At 39.8% G+C, this 20,039-nt stretch overlaps 2 protein-coding genes across 2 annotated transcripts in view; one reads left to right on the top strand and one right to left on the bottom strand.

Annotated features, from left to right (window-relative positions):
- Positions 1–20,039, top strand: part of itgb3bp (integrin subunit beta 3 binding protein) — a 51,306-nt gene that overhangs the window by 9,566 nt on the left and 21,701 nt on the right. The window lies entirely within an intron of this gene.
- Positions 865–19,880, bottom strand: alg6 (ALG6 alpha-1,3-glucosyltransferase). Its single transcript, XM_067596425.1, has 14 exons — positions 19,684–19,880; positions 18,878–18,962; positions 17,492–17,581; positions 17,157–17,245; positions 16,813–16,895; positions 16,290–16,354; positions 15,673–15,858; positions 13,657–13,792; positions 9,582–9,667; positions 8,033–8,117; positions 7,624–7,694; positions 6,315–6,383; positions 4,130–4,322; positions 865–1,856 (listed from the first exon to the last, which is right to left on the bottom strand). The coding sequence occupies exons 1-14, from the start codon at positions 19,763–19,765 to the stop codon at positions 1,659–1,661; spliced, it is 1,518 nt and encodes a 505-aa protein (XP_067452526.1). The 5' UTR covers positions 19,766–19,880; the 3' UTR covers positions 865–1,658.

The following is a 20,039-nucleotide window of genomic DNA, read 5'->3' as shown; positions in this document are numbered from 1 at the left end:
TTCAGTTGTATCACATGATCTTCCTCAGCAGATGGATTTGCCAAGTTGTCATGGAATTGTCATTTTCTATGGGTCGACATATCACCTTCTAATCTTATCACTTTAATTTCAATAAATTATCCCATGAATTACTGATTTGATGGATTTAATCATTTTTAATATCTTACTCCAGCTGTATTAGTTGTTTCACCGCTGCTTTATTACTTGTTCCCATTTCAGAAGTGGGAGAGTGAGTTGTTATTTTCCCCTCACATCTTCCCAGATGAACTGCCGTGACGTTATATAAATGTGTAATAGAGGGACAAACCAACACCTTTCATGCCTTCTCCAATGGGCCCCTTGTGTTCATGTCCTGTTGTAGTAACAGTTAACTCAGATCTTGGGCTCCTATTTGTCCCTGTGGCCCATTATTGGCTACAGTCCCAGAGCCTCAGATGCACAGGCAACCCTCACTGACCTGATAACATTTATAGTTGTAATGGATTTTTTTATGCCTGTCATTAACTTGCAGAGAGATTGGGGAAAGAAATTGCTTGTACCTTTTTCTGTGGTATTTCAACTTTATAGCATTATGTTCAGATATGTCACCTTCCATCATCTCTTTTTAAGGCCTTTTCTGTCACTGGTTTTGTTTTAAATGTACAGGTCTTTTGCGCAGGACCCTTGTGGTATCTGAGACTTGTAATGAATATTTAATGATGTTGAGTAAAAGCTTTGAAGATATAATTTCTGTCCAATTATTGGCTCTGTCTCTGCCAGACAGTTAGGGGTGATTTAGCGGACTACTTGGTAAATGTAGACAGTTTATATGAAGCTGCTTCATATCATATCATTTAACAGCATGGCAATAAAACTGATGTTCACTTTAGGTCGTTGAGAAATTTTAATTTATTTTCAGAAAAACTAAGTTTGTACAAAATAACTTTGATGATAGGTAAAAATGTACAGTAGAAAACCGTAAAAAAAAGTTCACATGAATCGATAATGATCAACCATTACTGAAAGACCTGAGTCCAGTTCCATCAGGTGTCCATTAAATTACAAGGAGAGCATAGGATGGACACAATAACAGGGACACCTAACGGTAACTATCTGTAGCTTTTAAAGTTTCCATGAAGTTTAATTGACACAGTCTCAACCATAACTGATCAGTACAAGTGTCTCTGTTGTTGTGGCTACCTCATAGCTTGAGCATATGGGCATTGTGTCATCTGAATTCACTCCTGTGTCTACCAATGTGACTTTTAATGTTCCCAAAGGACTGAGATTGGCCTGCTGGGCAATAGTAGCTTGAAGACTTCAGTGTCAATGGTCCGAATGGAAAACAATGTTAGAAATACAATGTGGTTAATAAACAAATGTAGGCAAATGCTACAATGTGTAATTTTCTAGTAACAGGGAGGATTTTTTTAAATTAACTCATGAATTTATTTGGTCCAAACTTGAAAACTATCACTATCCTTTCACTTGATGTCTCAGCTCCCCTGAGCCCACAATACTGTATGCACTAATTGTGCTATCTGCATTGGGTACATGATGGCATGCAGAAAGCCCCCATACACATTAAGGACAGACATGACCCGTGTGCAAAACTGGCTTTCCAAACTCAAATTGAGCTTGAAACGTCTTGCAGTGTATATCACAACATTCGGCACCATTCAGTTGTTCTTCTTCTGGCTCTTTCTGCTCGGAGGTGCGCTGAACTGGACGATGTTGAAATATACAAATGATCCCAAGAAGTGCATGAAAGCGAAAACAGACACCAGCACAGGAAACAAGTCAGGCAGATGTGGTGGAGGGACGAGTGCTGCGCTCACAACGCTCAAACCGGCCATGGCTGCGATGCAGATGTAGAACTGCAACAGAGACAAACAGAGTGAGTTGACCACAGGATCCAGCATCTCTGGAGTTTGACCCACACTAGGGACTAAGAGTCAGGATATTTATGAGCCGCTGCAAATTGCTGGAATACCCCTTTAATGATTACTCGTTGCCAAACTGCTTTACGTGATGAGAGAATTAATATCCCATACCAGAAAGTGTTTCTAGTCAAACAATGAAAAGACTGGGCACCTCAGGCTACGATCAAACTGTTGGCTTTTCCCGTCATTTAAAGGTCCAGTGTGTAGAATTTTTTGGCATCTAGTGGAACGGACTTGGCAGAAATGGAACATAATATTCATAAGTATGTTTTAATCAGTGTATAATCCCATGAAAATAAGAATTGTTGTGTTTTTGTTACCTTAGAATGAGCCCTTTATATCTACATAGGGAGCGGGTCCTCTTCCACGGAGCCCGCCATGTTGCACCGCCATGTCTCTACAGTAGCCCAGAACGGACAAACCAAACACTGGTTCTAGAGAGCGCCTTTTGCGTTTTTCACAGCCACCGTAGCTTCTTCTACACGTTTGGCAGGGGAGGGAGAGGGGTATTCAGTTGGTTGCAATCTGCAACCTCACTGCGAGATGCCACTAAATCCTACACACTGGTCCTTTAAAGTGTGACCATAATATAAAACCAATTAACGATTTAATTTACCTCCAGAGTTGCAAAAATAACTGATGGTGCGAGTGAGGTAATTCATGTGTCTATTTGGGCTTTATGAGCCAGGGCTAAGTCGGTGAGTAAGATGGAGGAAACACCTCGTGCCCACACCCGCCCTGCCACCCCAAACCCATGAAACCCTATCGCCATCATTGGGGCTCGCTATTTATGCTGCTTGTGTAAATAAATATATCTAGGCAAACCTGTGTTAATGACACGCGCTATAAAAAGACACCTTCTCTTAATCTCTGACACCCTACCAGTGCCCCTGTCGCTAAGGGGCTGGCGGTGCAGCCACTTCAGATGCGGTGGAAACTTAAATAAGTGATAAATAATTCTTTGGCTGGCAGCAGCTTTCATCCCTGGACAGCTTACACAGCTTACAGCGGCACATGATCTTTATTTATACAGTTGGGTATATCTTCTCACACGGTTGCAATTTAGGTCTAGTGCCACTTTCAAAGTACAGGCCACCTGGGATCCTGAAATCAGCACCGTTCTTATTACAAATGCATCAGCTGCACATCCTCCTCCATCCAAGTACAAGAGCAGACATGAACTATTAACATAATCAAGCAGTAATATATCTGCTTCGTTTACCGTCAGTCACTGAGCATGTGTCTTATCTAAAGCAAGTCTATACCTGGAAGGAAAACACACTTTAAACTTAAAGCCGCTGTGTGTATGATTGGAAAATGTGTAATTCTGACAACTCCTAGTGGTAGTGTGGCAGCAACTCCTGTGGCAGACAGCAACACATGACACAGCTGACCTGGTAACAATGAGCTGAAAGCAACACTGATTTTTATTGGGATTATTTAATTTCTTTACAAACAGAAATTTAAGCCATCAGAGTAATTTGGATCGTTTTACACATAGGGGCCTTAAGTTTTTATATCAGCTCTATGTGTTTGTGTTGGATGAAGATGAAGACATGCAGTATTGCAATACTTATCTGTCTTAAAGGTATAAAGTAACTTGTATGACCTTTACTAACCTTACTGAACCACAATGATAGAAGTTACCTCCACCTATACAAACTTTTGGAATTGCCTCCCCCACCTATCAGCTGACATAAATCATGAAACCAAACTTATAGTTACTAACTTGTGTATTTCCCCTGTGTGGATTTAATCTTTCACATACAAAGCTGGGCACATACAAGTCTTTTACTCATTGCCAGACACGTGTTAGGAATTTCTTCATATTATCTCTTTATGCTGACATTTACCCAAAACTCATTTGGTGATTTAAAGATTAAAAGCCGTTTAGATTTCTATGTTAAAAACGGGTTTAAATTTGTTTAAAAACTTAAGGTTTTTAGACATCTAGGTTACATAAAACTAGAGCTGAAACATAAATTGATTAGTTGATTGACAGAAAGTTAATCGACAACTTTTATAGATTCATTGTCTCAACAGCATTCAAATGACTATAGTCACTGAATTGCTGATGAAATGTTATATGTGTACAAGTCTAACTGTTGTAACCTAGCTGTCTAGATTACTTTTGACCTGCAAATCACCAAATCAATGCTTACTGGGCACCATATTGTTAGTCACTGTACCAGCAATTAGACACTGACCTTCCATCTCACTATACAGGCCAGGTCCATTTTGGGTAGGAAGAAAAGCAGCTTGCGGTAGTATCCCAGTCTGAGCTCTTCCTCTGAACTGTGCTCCAGTGCAGACAACAGATAAGTGCTGAAGAAGAGAAAGGCCATCGAGGTCACAACGTAGGGCACGAGCAGACCGTCTTTCAGAAACAGAGGCAGCATGCTGCACGGAGAGACAAGGACAAGAACAATGGTGCATTTACAGTTTAGAATTTTTAGGCATTTTCCGGATGTCTTTGTCTAGAGAAATGTACAATGACCCCAAACAGAGTGATGTGTAATGACTGCAAGGACAGGAAACAAGAATCATATACAGATGTTGCCTTGTGCAATGTTAATATACAGTACGCAGCGCAATGGTGATTGTTACGGACATATATTAAAAAGAAATCATCTCTATCCTACATTTCAAAGACGACACACACATAATAGATTTTCATGTACATCCATCCAACAGTATGTCATTAAGTTTAGTATCATTTGTTGAGTGAAGGGCAACATTAAACCACGGAGCTTTTATCCAGCAGGCCCGCACAAGCACTCTGTCCCTTGGGTAGAGATGACTGACATTCATGCCAAGCGTATCTTAGTTTAGCAGAGGGGCATGGACAAGAACAACAGTTGACTCATAGTAAATCGCACATCACCCCAGCTTATAAAAACCTATCCACCAGCAACAAACCACTCATTCTGATATTTACTAAAACAAAAAAGCTCCATTCAGCAGATAAACATTTTAGAAATACATACTTCGTCAATTTAAAAACAGACTGGCTGCATTCTGTCCTCTTCAAATTGCTATGCTTGAGCAATCATGCAGCCAATTATGCTAACAAAAGATGTATTTTTTTTTTAAATGGCAGAGTGCTGGAGAGGATGCAGATTATGTCCATGTCAGACTGTACTGAGAAACAGCTACAGAATGACCCCCTGTCCCTACACAACGCACACTTAGACGGCAGGCATGCAGACTATGCTGTGTAATCCCCAGATATCCTTATACTAAACCACACGCACAACAATTAGTGCTGCCGGAAGAATTTAACAACAGCTGGTGAAAGTTAGATGGAGCATTTGCAACACTACTCGTCTTTTCCATTCACGGTCCTCACCTTAACCCAAATCTCCGATACATTTGGGTTTTTAGGATTATTTTTATGGCATTTTTCATTTGACAGTTAACAAATGAGAGACGGAAAAGACTGGGAGACATGAAGATAGGTGATATGTGATAGAGGAATGCCAGATTTATGTGGTTTGTGCCAATTTAGCTGCTAGGACTGTGGCTACAAGTGGCAATTATAGAATATGGGTAAAGGATAAAACGTAATGTCACAGTAACACAAGTAGAATAGTAGAAGTAGAAGAAAAACAAGTCGGTGTACTGACTCAGTAATGTCTGGCATCATTTTTTATACTATTAGCAATTATAAGTGAGTGGTCATACCAGACCAAGTAAGGCTGTAGTTGTAAAATCCCTGAGTGTATTCAGTTGAGCAAGGATGCAATTTAATGCTTACTAATTAACTTATCATTTGTGTTATTTCCTCTTTCAGCAATTACAATAGTCTCACTCCATAATTTCAGGCAAACTCTGACTTAGTTGATCTTATCCCAATGACAATAGGAAGTTCTATTTACTTAAAGCTTTCTGCTCTTTTCCACCATCATTAATAATGATTGGTATTGAAAAAATGTTCCAGCTACAGCACAGGTGGCAGACTTGTTGTGGATGGTTGCATGGAAACCTGATGTTTATTAAATCTCGACGGAAATGACAGCCAGTTAAGTTTCGAACAGACTTTACAGGCATTTCTCAACAGCACGGAATGAAGGGCTGCTCCAAAAACTGTCAATGTGCGGCCAATATTTTGTCAAACAAATGATGACTTTATTGTAGTAAAACATAAATTAAAAGAAAAAAAATACATCTTTAACTAAAGGCTGAGACTCAGAATGAGTCTGTAATATCTATCTGTTCCGCAAAACAAGAAAATAAAATACCCATCTACATCCTGCACAGAAAAGCTATTGGACCTCTGACATGAACAACAATGGAGACTGATATCCAGCTTTCATCCGTCTACTAGCTGTGTTTAGTTACTGGTCCACAGTTTGAATGTGACAGTGGTCCTTCCCCCCCATGCAGTCTCACCTGAACGTAGAGGCCTGCAGGAACCAAATGGCAATCAGGGGGAGGTCGTTCAACAGGAGGCAGACGGGCCTAGAAAAGATCAAAGTTGGACGTACACACTGTTATGCACACTCTACAGTAAGGACAGATTAATATTAATTTACAGTCAGGCGGGAAGAAAGGCCATGTTAGGTCAGAGCTGGATGTGAACTGATATCATGTGTTTAGAATATCAAAGCTCCTGACCAGATAGGACACCCGCATGAATTGATTACTGACAGTACTGTCACTGACCTCACAAGGCAGTCAATGTTCTTTATACCATATAATTTTATATCAGTCTATGCCCTTTAGTGTATGTATGTATGACACTGTAAAAGTTTCAATAATTGAGGTTAAAAATCAAACTTCTACTTGAACTAAATATTTATTTTCTACATTAAGACCAAATATTGCCACGGTGATAAATTTATGACAGTTTGCCTGCGTCAGTGCTAGCCCGGTGATAGTTGTACACTGTGCTCCGAGGGGGGCACTTTCCACCGGTCCCTGAGCCCATAATTACAGCCAGTGCTCTTTGGCGATCCTGTTACAGCCCAATAATTGATCCTGCGCAAACAACGCCCCGAGCTGCCGCCTGCCATTCTTTCCTAATCCCTGGACATGCATTACTGATTGATTCAGGGGGACAGGTGGGAGATATAACTCAATAGTTAATAAAGCAACAATCTACCCTAATCTAGATTAATAGATGAGCCCAGATCTAGGAGCCAAATCCCTTGCTGTTGAATCTATCCAAGGCTTCACTCTCTACCTACAGCAGCCACAGCTTTATACATTGATGGGAATGGTAATGAACCACACACACACATGCACATCCTCAGGCTTATGTGTGCAAGTGCTGCATTTAGTCTTGTTAAATATTACTGTCTTACACACACACAGTACATATCATGACAATGGAAGCTGAGAGGGCTGCTTTTGTGTCTGTGCGGCACAGAGTATGATGACAGAGGTGAATAATACCTCAGTTAGCAAGTCTGTACTTAAATAGATTGTTGCTCTGCAACTCTGGGAGTACAGCATAGGGATGACGTCACGTTTCATAAAGTGTTAATGTATTCAAATCATTACTCTGCAGGACCGAGAAGTGAAGTCAGGAGAAGGGGAAGGGCTCCTTTTTGAGTAGAAACTAAATCTATGACTGTGAATACTTGAGATATCTCTAGATATGGAAAGTACAAATTGTACTCATTGTCATCGCTGCTTTTACATGTTAACAAATCAAATCACCCAGTGAGACAAAACCTCAAGAAGTAACAGTACTTACAAGGAAGCCAAAAGGATGGATTTCTCATGGACTTGAAAGGAGAAGAGGAAAAATGCCAGAGACGAATTGACCTAAAAGTGACAAAGATTTTTTAGTAAAACAGCTGCTATTGTTACTGAACAATAATACTTAATAGCATACTTTTAAGTAAAGCCAGTAAAGGAAAGAAATGTGTATGAACAGAGCCGTAAAACATGTTCACATTGTAATTATATATTGATAATATGTTAAAAAAGATATTCAAATACAGAAAGATCTTAAATAAAAGATAAATATTAAATAAAATATCTGATGTTTAGCCTACAAAAAGGTCTTTTTCTCTCTGTAAAGTGACGGTCAGTACAATCGGCTTGCTATTATTTTGATATCAGTCAGATAGTCTGTTCTCACCCAGGCCTAAATCACTCACCAGGGCCAGTTTAAACTGCCAGAAGGTGGGCTTCGTCAAAAGTCTGAGGCAGGACGGTAGGACTGCCAGGAGAGTGCAGGCAAAACTGAAATAAAGAGCATTCAGGTGATCTCAAATCAGCATTATCAAATACATAAGTCAAAAAAATCCACAGTGGAAAAATTAAATTAGCACAGCAGAAAAAAATGATTACACAGCAAAAGACATGTAGAGTAAAATAAATTATCTATTATGTTGAAATGCCTTCATGTGGAAACTGACCACTACTACTGACTATATAACTAAATATAACAAATACACACAAACAAATCAGATTTTAATGTCAAATGCAAACAATCAACATCAAACTGTGGATCCGTCTCGCTCTTTTCCCAGACACCGCCTTATCTGCAACTACTATAAGGCGTCAGCTATGTGGGGAAATGACCAAATACTGGCCCCTGTCAGAGGGTTACCAGGCATTAGTTTAACCCTTCAATTGTCACCTGCTGGGGGGTGTAGGCACTGTAAGCGAGTGACTATGTGTCAGTGTGAATGTGCATAAATGTGATGAGAGGTCAGGCAGCGAGTTTGAGGATGCGAGAGCAACAATGTGTTTGCACTACGAATTGTATTGAAAGCTGTTATGTGAACACAGACAGATGCAGAAGGGCCAGAAAGACAGACTGTAGTAATAAATAAACAGCAAGTGAGTACTTAGTGTGTATGAAAGCGAGTGTGTTATGCATGTGTTATGTGTAGGGCAGGGTTTTGTGGTCCGGAAGGACATGGATCACTTTTCACAGCTGATTCATTCTATGTACACAGTACACCCACACCAGCGCATTTAGCAATCCACTCCCTCTGCCAAAAAGACAAGAGTGTTTTTCATTTGTTTGAAATGCACTACAGTCAAAGAAGTCCCACTTGATCCCTGGACTTAGCAGTCTGGCAGAAACGTGTCCATGCTGCGAACATAGGACTCCTAAATTTAGCGTGCTGGGTTATTTAAGCGGGCTCCACCATGACACAACTGTTGCATCAAGTTTTTCTCACAGTGGTCGTACAGGTCCTCAGCTTTTGGTCAAAATGACTTATTCAAATACTTCCTAGGATGCTCTGTGGAGACCAAAGGCCGGTGTCTGATGTTTCTTCAACTCAACTATGTCTTCTCATTTGTTTCTCTGTGTCATCCACTTAAATAAGTTCTTCCTATCAGGTTCATTAACTTAGCTTCTATCTCTGTACATGACACATGCTTTGATAGCTCCTCAAGCAATTCAACCTCTTGTCACCACATTTCCAAAAACAGCTGTGACTTCATGTTCAGAAGTTCCTCACAAGATGTTTCCTTGAGGGATGATCTTATTTCTACCCTGCTGGATCACAGTCTTCATTCCCTTGGGCGAGCTCTGCTTTCCCAGGAAATGAAAGGAGTCAAAACAAGAGACAGGAGGCAGGGGTTCCGATAGAAAGACAGAATGACGCAGCAAAAGAGAGAAGCAAACCATGAAAGATAGAGGAGGAGAATGAAGTGAAAGCTTGTTAGATAGATAGATAGAGGGATTACCTGAGGTAGAGCTGGGAGTCCCTGGACAGAATGGATCTGATCTTTATCAGGATGTTCAAGCTGCACCATGTGTTGGCCACCTTATCCTGTCAAAACAAGTACACCACTTTGGTTAAATGAGAAATGATGTCAGGTCAAAACGACAAAAACTGTTTACAGTTTAACATTAAAAAAAAAAAATCCATTTTGAAGAGAAAGCAAATAAGTGGCATTGCTGTAAGTAATTATTTCCCTTCTGAACATGCAATAAAAATTCCTCAGGGATTCCAGGGGGACATTTGAACAGGACGGCTCAAAGTTCGGAGCAGTTGTAGTTTCTGCATAAGCAGCAGATACAGACCAACCACAGAGCTCTGCTTCACTGACTCTGATCAACACATCATGTCAATATGTTGAACAGTTCTCTATATAATTACATTTATTAGTTTTTATAATTCATTCAAATGATATTTATGAAAACTAGGGCTGCAACTAATGCTAATTGTCACTGTTGATTAATCTGCCAATAATTTTCTTTATTAATTGATACATTTTGTTTTATTTAATTTTATTGTTTTATTCTATTCTAACTTAAAATGTGTGTGTGTGTGTGTGTGTCTGTGTGTTTAGCGTGGATGGGGCTAAAACTGCATTTCCTTCTGCAATCCTGTATTGTATGACAATAAAACTGAACCTTGAAAATTGCTTTGCTTATAAAATGTCAGAAAACAGTGAAAAACGTCCTTCACAGTTTCCCAGAGCCTGAAGTCACATCTTCAAATTTTATCTGACCAACAGTCCAAACCCCAAAGAGATTCTATTTACAACGATATAAAAACAGAGAAAAGCAGCAAATCCGCACATTTGGGAAACTGAAGCCAGAGAATGTTCAACATTTGTCAAAAAGGACTAAAGCGATTCATCAAAATAGTTGCCGATTTATTATCTGTCCGTCAACTAATTGATTATTTGACTAGTCGTTGCAGTGCTGGTGCTAGTTTATCTCATGTGACACCATCTCAGTTCTGTACTGGTTTTGTGAATAATCCGTAAAAATCAATCTTTAAAGGTTCGTGAATGATATAGAGGATATGTTACACCCTTAATGCGAGCCTAAAAAGACTTGTGGTTTATAAGAGATGAGGAGGGCGTTACTGCGCGGTTCAGTTGATTTAAGGGTTTAAGCAGTTGTGCAGGGATCAGATGATATTGAGGCTCAAGCCGCCACTGTGCACCATGATATCACACAACACAGAGACAGCGTGACTAGATCGACTTCATCACTCCGCTGTGGATGGTTTCGGTGTGTGGCCCTGTCTAGAAAGCCTATTTCTAGCGTCCTCGCTCTCCTCCATGCTACAGCTGCTCACAGCACAGCTGTGTGGATCTTAATGGCAGCCTAGTCAGCACTGGGCCTTTCAGGATTGTGTTGTCTCAGCCCCATCATTCCCTCTTTCCTCTCAGCCTTCCCGCTCCAAATAACCACTACGGGAATGTTCCTGGACGTCGCCTGAAGGCAACACATGAACGAGGGGGGGTCTCATCAGCAAATGCAGGAGTGAGAGAGAGCGGCGGGGCTCCTTCACCTATATGCTAGCATGGAATTTCACAGGGGGAAGCATTTGGTGCCATTTTTGTGAGCAGGCAGCAACGTGAGACGCCAGAATGCAGCTCAGTGGGTAAACTTACAACTGCTCCCTCCCAGAAGCCGCCACGACCACCAGTCACCAGCCCTCCTCCTCCTCCTGCTCCCCCACCACCCCTTCTCACCCCTGTCCCCTTGTCCAAAGCTTCTGCTTACGTGCACAATTTCACAATTAGTTCAGGACGACTCGCCCCAGCAGCCTCACATGCTGTCGTCACAGGGGAGTATAGTGTCTCTCACACCCTGTGTATTATGTTTGCATCATTTCGTTGAACAAATACTGCCACAGCGCACGCTGCCATCCACTCCCCGGGTAGAATTTTCAATTACTTCTCACATCCATGACACCTTGTGGTGGGTGCCACCTCGGGGAACGGGACAAGAGGGGGGTTACAGGGTTTCAGAAATGAGAGCTGCAAACCTTGGCCTCTGAGCTGTCTGTCACACATGCAAGCACTGCCACACACACACACACACACAGCTACTTTACCTTTGTCGCCTCAATGACAGCTTTCAACACTGCCGGCTGCGGACGTGTTTCAAGTACTCCTTATCACTGTTCACTATCCCTTTCCTTTTAATTAATATCATATTCCAAGATCCTCTCTTCTCTTTGAGGCTATGACTGTCTGACCGCAGTATACAAATATGTGTGCGCTTGTACAACAGTCAAATATACACGTCTGATTTCCAAAACTGTCAGTCGCGGGGAGCAGTTGTCGGATGTGCTCTGATATGCCTAAAGTGCAGAGCTGGCCTCGCTCAGCGGTCCATATGGCTAAAACATGGCTGTGCTATGAAGTGCTGAAAACACTGAGGCCATAAATTAGTTAGATTTATCTGTATGCTCCTACACCTCCCAGAGATAGAGTGAAACTGATCGCCTGACCTTTTCACAATTTTATTCCTCTGTTTTCTTTGATCCTGCAGGGTATCCATTTCAGACTGCATAAGCACTGAAGGGTGGAAGCGTGTTTACCATGCTGAGAATATGGATCAGTGTGTAGGGCACGAGGAATGCCACACAGGTTGTGTCTGACTTTCATACAAGCATTAAAGCCTCGTGTTATATAAACTGTAAAAAAAAACAACAACTATGAAATGAAGACTTTAACTTCCTGGAGTGCCGTTAAAGGATAAGGCTGCTGATTTTCTATATTTTCTTATGGTCAGCAAATCTCATGTGCAAATCCAAACAAACAATGAACTCATCCTACTTGCAAGTATTGTGAGTGTATCTGAAGTCTGAAATATCTTATTCCTCACTGCCGTAGAACTTTGTTGTTGTCCAAAAACTATTCAAAACATGTCAGTGAGCCGCACCATTGTCCTGGGTGACATATTCTTTCACCACAAAGAGTTTTAGGCACAGTAGTTTGATACTCCAAAGACTAATAACAGCGTGTGTGTAATGGTGTGGCTCATTGACAAGTTTTTAAAAGTTATTAGACAACAACGGAGGTCTACGGAACAGAGGAATAAGATATATCAAGCTTTGGATACACACACACGATACTTGTGAGTCAGATCAATTCATTCATAATAAGAACAATATAGAACATTGTCAGCCATCCTGCACAATTAGGCATAAACAGAAAAATCTGACTAATAATGCCATTTGCAAAAAAAAAAATCCTAAAGTGTCAAACAGCCTTTTTTCTTTTTCTCTTTATCTGGATTATAATTTAGATTGATACCTCACTGTATTTTGTCTTATGATGGATCAAATACTCTGTGTCAAGATAATATCAGGCGTATTATGCAAAATACTGACTTCCAGGACCAACTGTTCATTACTTTGAGTGAGTGCCACAGTCTTTTGCCTAAAGATCAGCCACAAACCAATGTCAAGAAAATTATGTTACATATACCCATTACAGTAAGAGGCTTTAGGGTAAACAGAAACATAACAGCATCTCTGTTGGATCATAATATCACAAAAGACGGAATTACATACATTTTTATCTTTAAAGCCATAAAAAAAAATCCCACAGGCTTATTGAGTAAAAATGCCTAACATATTTTATTCATGTTATTGATGGAATTTGGAATTTCGGGACATTTTATTACTATAATTATGGTCACATTTAATCATGAATTTCTCAGAAACTTCCCTGGGACACACATTCTTATGCATACCACCAAAAAAGGTTGTGAGAAGGTTAACCATCTGCAGCACCTCAGGGGCAGGTGAGACTTCAATGGAAACCGTGTACAGAAGTGTACACATGACCTTCCAGTCTTTGTGTGGCTCCTCTAATCTCCAGGCCACCCTATGTGTTTCACAATATTACCCTCTTCCACTTTAAATGACATATTTGGATCGCGTGTTACAAGCTACTATTCTTAAGAGTACAAGTGTTTTTTTGATAAGACTAGTTCTCAAGGGAAGATTCAACCACTCAGATGTGGTTTTTTTTAGGCTTTTTCATTCAAGAAACTCCGCTGTACCTCAAACAGACCACGAGCCACGGGAAAAATCCTCCTGACCACCTGCAAGGCCTGGCTGGGGTCAGACAGGAAGGGCAGCCAGCAGAGGGCAAAAGTCACCAACACTGTTGCAGCAATTCTCACCAACTGGAACATCCTACATGAAGAGGGTCACACAGAGAGACATGCATTAACTCAGAGATTTACTGTAAAAAAACACATAAAAAAAAGGCAGTAAAGTAATTTCTAGCATAATTTTGTCTTTTTTTTTTTGTAACTGAAATTTCTAGATTTATGTCTACTTGTATTGCCGAAACAATTAGTAAGTACATGTCTGCAAGTCCTAAATTTGGGATTTGACCCTTCTGTTGAGGAATGCAGTGAAAGCCATGCATCAGCTGAGAGTCTTTAGTGTAGGTCAGGCTATCTTGTCAGCTGTAACTGTGAAGCTGCTGGTTAAGTTGCACACACAGGCATAGCTGAGGAGTTTGGGCATGGCGAGAGTGTCATCTGGACATATCTTTCCCCCCGGCTCTTCTAATCCAGCTCTCCATTTGCTACTAAATGCCCTTGGTACATTGTTACTAGATAAACAGACACTGGACACACTAGTAACAGCATCCAATCTGATTACCTCAGTCATTCTGTGGCTCTCCTGAGAACAGCGCTCTCTTACAGACTGACCTTACATATCTGCTTTAGAGCATTCATTTGACGCTTGTATGCAGAATGATAAAACAATATAATGAATGCTGGCTTGGGACATTTTGTATCTAAGGTTGTAGTGATGGGGTTTGCCAGGGGGGTTGCTTTATTCAGGCATAAGTTGGGATCATCGCTGACTGCAAGAAAGAATATTTAGAAATATGACTGTCTTTTACTATACTTTCTAGGGCTGCAACTAATGATTATGTTCATTATTGATTAATCTGACTATTTTATTTCTCTTTTTGTGTGTAAAATGTCCAAAAATTGTGAAAAATGCTCATTATAGTGGTAGTGACATCTTCAAATTTCTTGTTTTGTTCAACCAACAGTCCAAAAGCAAAAGATATTCAGTTCAGATCCTCACATTTGAGGGGCTGGCACCAGCAAATGGCGTTTTTACTATAAAAATTACTAAAACGATTATTTGATTATTAAAATAGTTGGTGATTAATTTTCTGTTGACCGACTAATCGATTAATCAGCTAATTGTTGAAGATCTAATCCTTTCTTAAAAGAAGGTAGGAAATACAATAAATCCCATCTGTTGCTCTCCTTTTTTTGTTTTATTTCTTTTTCTAGTGTCTCTCAAATGATTTAAGCCTTTGATCACAATGTTTTATGAATGCACTGTGGCTTTACCTCTATAATAATGGTTGCTCACCATTTTGGTGATTTACGATCTAAAAGTTGCTAACATTATTGCTCTAGATCAGTGATTCCCAACCCAGGGACACTAGAAAGGATCTACATGGAAGTACATGGAAAGTAGCTCAGATAATTAAAAAAAAAAAATCATGATTTAATGATATTTATCCACATATTGTGTTCAGGAGGCAAATAAAAAAACAAACAGTATTATAAATTGTGGGATGCCAATCACAAGTGAGAGTGTGTGAAAACTAGTTGGCAGAAAGAGAAACCTACAAAAAGCTACAAATAATTGATAAATGGTTGAAATGTCCAGTTCCTGCCACTTTGAATGGTAGTAGTATGAATACAAACTTGACTGACAACTGAAAAAAAGAGACCAAGTCTAAACTTCAACCATTCCATTATTATGTCTTGTATGGACTCACATATGCCACAGATCCACCACAGCTACTATGTTTTCTCTGCGGTGAAATACCTTCAAACTATCACGGGTGTGTGATGAAGGGTACCTGAGCCCATCTGATAGGGCTGTGTGGGTAAGCTGAACAAAAAAGGGTCAGAGCCACTGCTCTAGATAACTGCATACCTCAGCTGAATGCACCAAAATGTAAAGAAAATAAATGTTAAGTTTAGATGTGAAAAGAAAGAAAAGATAAAGACACCAACAAATAGACTCACCCTCGCCCCATCAGGCCCAGTTTGACACACTTTCCCAGTAGGTAGCAGAAGAAGGGCAGCGCATGGTACAACTCCATCTGTTTGTAGTTGAGAGCCAGGGAGAAGGCCATGGAGCCCAGCGCGTCCCAGCCCAGACCCAGAGCCAGAACCCCCCACAGGGCAAAACCCAGGCTCACTACATTGTACCTGATACTGTTAAGGTCAATATTGTATCAAGAGCATCTACATGAAGAAGGTCAAGTCTGTTTTTTGTGGAGGTAAACAACTCAATGAACAAATTTTTCCCTGTTAAAGGTTTTTTTGGGGAGTTTTTTACTTTTTACTTTATGGTTTTTGTCTCGCTTTTTAAAAAAATTGTGTCTATTGGCTCTGTTGGTTCTATCATGATACGACAGAATGACGAGAAACCACATGAACGAAATAAGATTACTGCGTCTAAAGTCCACTAGTGTTTCTTTCCATTTTATCTCATCATCTTATGTTATCATTTTATTTTGATAGTGACCACCTCTATCCAGGAACAGGCCTTTAAAGTCAATGGCTGCAACTTTGAATATTAGCATTTCACTAGATCACACTTATTTAATGTAATAAATGCACCTGTACACAAAGGATACTGGAAATGTCCATGGTCAATAAGAATTAGCCCTGGATAAAGCAGGAAGCAGAGCAGAGTGCAAACCTGGGGAAAAAAAACACACTGAAATGACAATCTGATGATTATTATTAATATAGCACCATATAGGCACAATGACTCTTGTGTCATTTAGACAAATCTTAGTTGTTCTATTCATTCATTAATCCCCTGTACTTCCTTTTAGGGTCATATGGTGCCAGTCCCACCATTCAAGCTGGTATGTGTCTGTTGTAGCTACTGATCTTGTAATAACAGTTTGATAATGTTGGACCTTGTGAAAATATTCCAAAATATCCCTCTAAACTTAATGAAGACCCACTGAAATGCAGAAACTTCCTGGAAAATGGAATAGCATCATATTATCATATTGCAATAATGACTTCATAATTCGAGCAGTGCTGTAATTTGTTTTAATAAGGGCGAGTTCAGGCTGAGAGAAAAAAGGGCTCATTTTGGTCTTTTAGATGAAAACTGTTAGATTCCATACTCTGCGTGTGTCTTACCTTTTTCTTAGAGGATCCATCACTCAGGCAGAAACAATATAGAACCACAGCAGGGATGTATATCAACAAATCTGCCACCAGGACTGAGACAGAAAGAAAGAAGCGTATCATACAGTGTTTGATTTGTGTTGCAAATAATGTATTTTAATGATGTTGGCTGGATGACACCACACCAGCTTATCATTCAAACTACGAATCAATTGCTGCATATAAAGTCTTATCATCTCAGCAGGTGTAATGTCTTCTGACCCGTCACAACACATTGATTACAGTCAGCAAATTAAGTATGTCAATGATCATGAAGCACGGAAGATCTCTGTTCTACTTCCTCATGGTTACTGTACCTGTAGCTCTCATGAATAACTTGTGTTCTGGACTTTCATAACCTCTGGATTTATGGAGCTCCACCCATTCAGGGTTTATTATCTTGGCTCTGCAGGAAAAAAAATAAATGATTTAGATTGTTTTTATTGTTTCGATAATACTGAAAAAGACACTAAAATGCAGGTAATGGGAAGTGATTTTGACCAGTTCTCACATACAAGAATACAGAAGCAAATAAAATATCAATGTATGCCTTATCCGCACTGGCATGACTACACAAAAACTCTCTTGGGACCTGAAAATGTGCATGATTGGTCCTGTTCTTCATTTATCTTTATTTTAAAATAATACTTACATATGAGCACAGATCAGACTGTGGTAGGCAGTCAGAGGAGGATAGTCAAGACCCCAGTAGTTCAAGTCATTGTCAGTGGTGTTGAAGTACCTGGAGGAGGCAATATAGTACACATATTTATTCTGAAACTCTGCAGGAAATTTATGACAAGCTATAATTACAGGCCGAAGGTTTTATCGGTAGATATTTTATATTGCATAGTCTCAGATTGGGCTGCACTGTCACACTAAAGTATCTTATCATATTAATACATGATGCATAGAGAATACCTGCATCATGTTTCTGATGAGAAATATAGCAGGTTCAAATTGTATTTTTGCTTAAGTGAGCTTTTTTATTCATCCCACAGTTTAGGTATTTTCATAAGGACTGCAACTAACAATTACTTTCATTATCGATTAATCTGATGATTATTTTCTCCATTAATGAATTAGTCTATGAAATGTTGAAAATTAGTGAAAAGACAACGTTCACAATTTCTCAGAGTCCACTGTGATGTCTTTAATGCTTCGCTTGTTTTGTGTGACTAACAGCTCAAAACCATCAGATATTCATTTTACTGTCCTATATGAAAAACAGCAAATTGTCACAGGAGAGATTATCAAAATAGTCGTCGATTCATTTTCTGTTAATCGACTAATCGTTGCAGCTCTAATTTTTAGGCCTTCTGGTCCTAGCATTAGATCTGCCTGTCTGTGTGTTGAATCAGAACCACTTCCTAATAAGTCACCCTTTAAAAACGGTTAAGAAGTTAACTTATGTCTTTACTAAAGGTTATAACTATATATTTGTGCATTATAGATCGGTTATAAACCATTTAGAAGAACAACTTTTGGGTTGCCATTTCATAAAAAAAAAAACTTTTGCTGGTTATCAAGTCTGCAGTCACAAATGTCAGTAACTTGTTCATAAAGGAAAATAGTAGTCTGCAGTTAATAAATCATAAATAAAAGGTATTTACAACAAATCATCCTGTCTACAGTACTCAACAGCAACATTCAAATAATAATGAACTGCACAGCAAGTTATAAATACAAAGCAAGTATCATGCTGGAGGAGGGTAAACACCAGCCAAAGGGATTTTTCACAACCTGGCAACCCAAAGGTTGTCCTGATTATTGGTGGAGATCAATAAAGAATTAGTGAATCATTTAACATCAATAAAGCCATTTGGTACAACTCATAAACCTTTATATAGGGTGCATCATTATTAAGTGGTGCCCTTGAGTCTAATCAGCACAATATTTTTCCACTTGTCCCAATGAGGACCTGAAAAAGACGTCTCACTCTTTTTGGGGGCATGGATGCCTAAAACCAGGGCTCCAAAACAAGACACAACTTTTAAAAAGTGGTGGAGTGATTGGACATAGGACGTTTCAAACTGACCATTCCTGAAGAGGGAGGTTATAGGTGACTTCTTGCCAGTGTCTTTGAGCTTCGTAGTCGCCAAACATGGGAGATTTCCCCGCCCCTGGAGAAAAATCATTCAGCTGTTAGTCTGATGAATGGATGAAAGACAGCAAAGAGCCAAACACACACATCAGACTACCGATGACAACTGCTTCAACTCTTAAAGGATGGGTTCACAATTTTCAAGTCTGTCTTAAAACAACAGTCAGGGGCCCATATGTACACTGAAAGAGGTTTTCCTTGCTGTAATCGTTCCTCCTGTTCATACTGGCCACATTTACAGGTTTTTTACCATCAAACTCCCTCTTTATGTTTCCTCAGACAGTGTTGACCTGCGGTGGAAGTATAGTAACAAAAAGAGGGACATTGGCTCTAAAAAGACTGTAATGTTGAAAGAGATCTACTTGGTTTGACTAATTTGGACGACTGAAGCTTCAGATAAACTTTTAAATACATTCTTGCTCAGAAAGAGGACTGTGGATTTTGACCCCCATCACTTACATTGTAAGTGCATTATGAAGGGATCTTCTAATGGCCAGTACGAACAGGAGGAATAATGACAGCAAGAAAAACCTGTTTTAATGTTGATTTTAGCACCTGACTGTCGTTTTAAGAAATACTTGAAAAAAATGCGAACTCGGCCTTTAACATCGCTAATTTGACCAGCTACAGTCTGAAGTATCAGACTGTTTATTTTCTGTCAATATTTAATGTAAATCAAAGCAGCAACAGTAAAGCAGACACATAAACAATGCAGTCGTTGAGCTGCACACACTTCCTACCTGAATACGACGTTAACGAAACTCCCCATCTCACCACAACCCCGAGCAAAACACAAATGGACACGAGACTCCACGTTTGCATAACTTTGAGAGGTAAAACGAGCTTTTATGGGAGAAATGAAAGCTAAAAACCTGTTCAATGAAACAGGTATTAGAGTCTGTTTACGTTTCCTGTTCACGCTGTCCACCAACGCTTCGTAGCGCGTTCTCATTGGTCGATGGACGCTGACGCTCAGGCTAAAGAGACATGAGGCGTTCAGGAACACTCAGAAGAAGAGGAAATCTTCAATTCATCGAATAATCGCTCAATAACTGAGGCAAGAATAATATTATCAAGCGAGCTTTAATAGTGGCTT

Source organism: Thunnus thynnus, chromosome 8 (assembly GCF_963924715.1).
Source record: "Thunnus thynnus chromosome 8, fThuThy2.1, whole genome shotgun sequence".
NCBI classification, from domain to species: domain Eukaryota; kingdom Metazoa; phylum Chordata; class Actinopteri; order Scombriformes; family Scombridae; genus Thunnus; species Thunnus thynnus.
The sequence above is the reverse complement of the archived record's forward strand: the minus strand, read 5'-3'. Positions and strand labels throughout refer to the sequence as shown.

Coding starts and splice junctions, on each gene's coding strand:
- alg6 (XM_067596425.1), bottom strand. CDS start 19,765: ATGCAAACGTGGAGTCTCGTGTCCATTTGTGTTTTGCTCGGGGTTGTG. Junction 15,859..16,289: donor ATTGACCATGGACATTTCCA/GTATCCTTTGTG, acceptor TAACAGTATCAG/GTACAATGTAGTGAGCCTGG. Junction 9,668..13,656: donor TGGCTCGTGGTCTGTTTGAG/GTACAGCGGAGT, acceptor TTGTTTTGACAG/GATAAGGTGGCCAACACATG.